The following is a 4,105-nucleotide window of genomic DNA, read 5'->3' as shown; positions in this document are numbered from 1 at the left end:
GAAACTCTCTCTCTCTTTCTCTCTCTCTCTCTCTCTCTCTCTCTCTCTCTCTCTCTCTCTCTAACAAACACAAACACACTCAGATAGATCTACATACTCACACACTCAAATGACATTGCACTTATACTGCCGTGCTTTGGGTAATGTTTCTCATACTGACCAGTTTCATTAAGCTCTTACTTGTCAAATGTTTTTGTTATGTGAATCGCATGCAGCCCACTATTTAATATTTACTCGTCTCGCTTTTTTCGTTGTCAGATAAATAGAGATCAGTTTGTTAGTGTGGAACAGAACATGTTTCTGCCATTCCAGTTTCCTGTATAGTGCTCAGTCCTTCAGGCCAAAATGCTAATTTTGTCCAGCAGATTGTTTTTTGTTATTTCAAAACTTTTGACAGTTGAATCCACATTTAGTTTGAATAAGTTATTTCCTCCTTGCTCTCTTTTTATATTATTCTCATCTATTTTTCCAAATTTCCCATGATCATGATATCTTTTCCCAATAGCTGATCTCTTTTGTGTACCTGTTATCTCCTATATTTCAAGTATTTGATTCAAGGGGAGAAAGACTGGGTGGGTACTCCGATGGGGTCTGTTCTTCCTACCGTACTTCTTTTCAGCTATTGTGCTATAATAGAGAATTTGTTCTTTGACAATTGTAGTTGTTTTCCTGTTGATTTTAAGTAACTCAGTACTATTTATCAAAGATACAAGGAATGTTAGGAATTTGACAGTTAATAATAATGTGTATTGCTTATATTGCAAAAATATTTGGTCAATATCTTTCTAGTTTACTTTCCCCTCTGCGAATATATTCTTATGGGCTTATTTCCACACTTGTTTTATATAGTACATTTCTGATTTTTTGCTATTTCAGGAAAAAGAGAGCGGCAACCGGGATGAGTTGTGAGTGCTCAAGTCTTTAGATCAAACCTTGTGGTTGTGTCTAGGTAATGCTGATAGAACTGGCTGTCTACTCATCGACAACAACGCAAGGCACACAAAAAAGAGGATATGGGTGCACAGATGTCGTGACCTAATCAACAGCAGCACCACCCTCAGCAACCACAAACAGACCACCAGACTGCCACAGAAGCAGGAGATGGGTGTACTTACCATGGCTGTTGCAAGGAAAATGCATCTCAAGGGTTGTTTTTTTTTTACTCGTCATGTAAATAAGCAACTTATTCGTACAACATTGATGGTAGTCATGACTGTGTCAACATCAACAGTCAAATAGAGATACCAATGACTTACCAGAATTTCAGTTTATTTATTTATGACATTTAGAGAACAGGGAACTCAATAGTTTTGATCTCAGGATAAGTCAACAAGTGATAGCATCATTGGCATCATGATCGTTCCAGCAGAAGAGAAAACATATGTATTCACTTGGAGTATTGGTGCATCTTTTTTCTTGTTTCAGAAGTTCATACAGTTATCCCTTCTGGCTGTCTGATTAAATCATGAATGATTGCATTATCACCTACCTGCGATAGGGGTTTTGTGTGCACAGGTTTATCAAGAATTAATGAGCCTGTTATAATGGTGTAAAGGATGTGAAGGTGCAGGAAACACTCTGAGGAAAAGTTCATGTTTGTGTTTCCATTTATGTGAAGTAGACATGGAGTACATTGAAAGGCTCACACTCTCAATTTTGTTGTCTTAGATGTTTGTTAAAGTTCTTGAGGTGAATACTACCCAAAATTCCAAGGGTTGTCTTTCAGCCAGTATCTCCTATATGATATACTGAAAACTTCTAAATTTGCCATAGATTTTATGTTAGAATCCATACAAACTGAACAAAATTTTTTTGTTGCCACTGTTAAAGCACAGCTACCGAAGGGGGAGGGGGGGGGAGGGAGGTGGTTAACTTTTTGCTGGATCATTTGAAATAGATAGTAGATAGGAATGTTTCAGAATTGGTCTCTTTTGTTGCATTAAAAAAACTAAACTAGTATTAGGACATTAGCATTAACTTTAACGAAAGTAGTCTTTTTCATGAGCTGTGCTCATTCATGTGCCTGTCTTCTTTGGCCCTTATAAATTATTACTATTCATTACACTAGGGAGGAAATTTGGTGTGCAACTTTTGCAATTTTTTAAACCATTTTCTACAGATTTCAGTTTTCAGTGAAACTGAAGTTGTTTTTTTTCCATGCTGTATATAGCATTTTCTCTGTAACCTGCAATGCAACAATTATTATTTTGGACAATTTGTATGATTGTTCAAGCACCGGTAATTTCTCAAGATTTCCTGTTGATCGTTTTGTCTGTTTGTCGCTTCCAATGTCAGGAGACATGTTTTATTGTATGATGGATAAGAAGAACAGTTATACTGTGATAATTTTTCTTTCATATACTCCCAGTATTAGAGAATTTTCTGACATGTCCAAGTCTTTGGGCCATAGCACCTTGCTGTTGAGCAGCTGTTTATTTCTGCTCTCAGTCCAAATGCTAATGAAATTATTCCATTTATCATTGATTGTTTCAATAGGCCAAATATGTCAATGCTTGTTTTGAAAGTTTGACACCTATGATTCATAATGTGGATGACCATGGTTGGACTTGGATTGTCAGAGAGTTTTCAAGGCTATGTACTTACTATATTTAAATCTGTCAGAAATAAGTATGGAAATTGGGGATCAAGTCTTTAAAAATTTGTGTTAAAAAATAACTTTAAAACATTAGAGGGATGTTAAGCCCATATGAAGCTATATTTGTAATTCCATGTTGTGGGATGAGCTGAACCTAATGTTATGTACCTGGTTCAAAGTTGTCAACACCTTTTTGGCTGAACTTGAAGATGATAATAATCCTTTGGACTTTTATGTTTCACGTTCATACTCAACCTTTTTATGATATGTGTCACAATAAGTTGGAATCAGGCGCTCGCTAATTTTTTAACTTTTCGAGTTATTAGTATTATATTAAAGCTTGTTCACTTGTCTTTCTTTTGATGGAAAAAAATATCCTTCTATGTTGAATAGAAGTTGAGATATTTGCTATTGAAGGCGGTTGAGGTCCCCTGGTGTCAGAGTCAAATTAATGAGAAAAAAGGCGGCCGGATTTGGGTAATTTCGAAAGCTTGGGTATAAGCTGCAAATTTATAATTTTTTGTGCCCGTCATCAACATTTTTCAGTATAATACACACAGAAATGTGTGTTTTGAATAGACGTAAAAGATTTTGAGCCAAAAATATAACATTAAAATTGGCCAATGGGAGGAAAAATGTCATTTGCTTCATTTTCAGTATTTGACAAGTGCCTGATTTCGCCATGATGCGACATATAAGCCTACTGTTTACAAGCATATCTCTCGTCTATATCTGTTCAGAATGAGACTTGTGCCTGTAGAAATGTTTTCAACGTTCTATGTATTTATTTTTTCATTTGGTGACAAGAAGTATTAAAATTCATTATCAAAAGAATGAGAATTTTTTTGGGATGTCCTTACCAAGTGGTACAGATTTAGACGTAGACTAAAAAGTTGCAATTTGAATATCTGACTTTGATGGGTAAGGTGATTTGTTCATTAAAAAAAGATGTTTTTACTATATATTCTAGTGCTCATCATTGTAAATGAGTTCTGCTCAAGTATTGGCAGACACAGAATGTGTAAATAGTATTGATAAGTGTACAATGCTGTATGTTACCCTAGGGGACTCAGATTGCTAACTTTTCATTGTCCTGAACTTACTTTCTTCTTCTTCTTCTTCTTCCTTGTTCTCATTGACCCTGAACTTACTTGTCACCTGATGTATTGTGATAGTGTGTTACCATCCAAAGGGATATGCAACTGTGAATAAATAAGCCTTAATTTCACTTTCTTTTTAATATGAATTTGGTCTTTATGTCTGGTACAGTAATCAGTTTTAGTGTAATAGATGCAGTGCCATTTTTCTACTTTTTGTCTTGTTCACAATGGAATTGTTTTATAATCTTGTTCATGTTTAGAATGTTTATTTTGTTATATGTAAAGTTTGTAAATGAGGGATTTGTTGTTGCAGCATAAAGAGGTAACTGTTGATTGATCATTTATTCATTTTCTTTGATCGGTAGGGACCAAAATTTGTTTATTGACATGGTATTTCTTTGTGCGGAGA

The 4,105-nt window shown here is 35.1% G+C and overlaps 1 protein-coding gene across 1 annotated transcript in view; it reads left to right on the top strand.

Moving 5' to 3' along the window:
* Positions 1–3,892, top strand: part of LOC101845575 (protein O-glucosyltransferase 2) — a gene marked incomplete at its 5' end in the record, with an annotated part of 14,828 nt that extends 10,936 nt beyond the window's left edge. Inside the window, 1 exon segment of the mRNA XM_013088044.2 lies at positions 877–3,892. Within this exon segment, the coding sequence (XP_012943498.1) occupies positions 877–909 (33 nt within the window).
* Between the last annotated feature and the right edge of the window lie 213 nt (positions 3,893–4,105).

The sequence above is a fragment of the Aplysia californica genome, unplaced genomic scaffold, assembly GCF_000002075.1.
Source record: "Aplysia californica isolate F4 #8 unplaced genomic scaffold, AplCal3.0 scaffold00676, whole genome shotgun sequence".
Taxonomy (NCBI): Eukaryota; Metazoa; Mollusca; class Gastropoda; order Aplysiida; family Aplysiidae; genus Aplysia; species Aplysia californica.
Note: the sequence above shows the minus strand (reverse complement) of the source record. Positions and strands in the feature narration are given on the sequence as shown.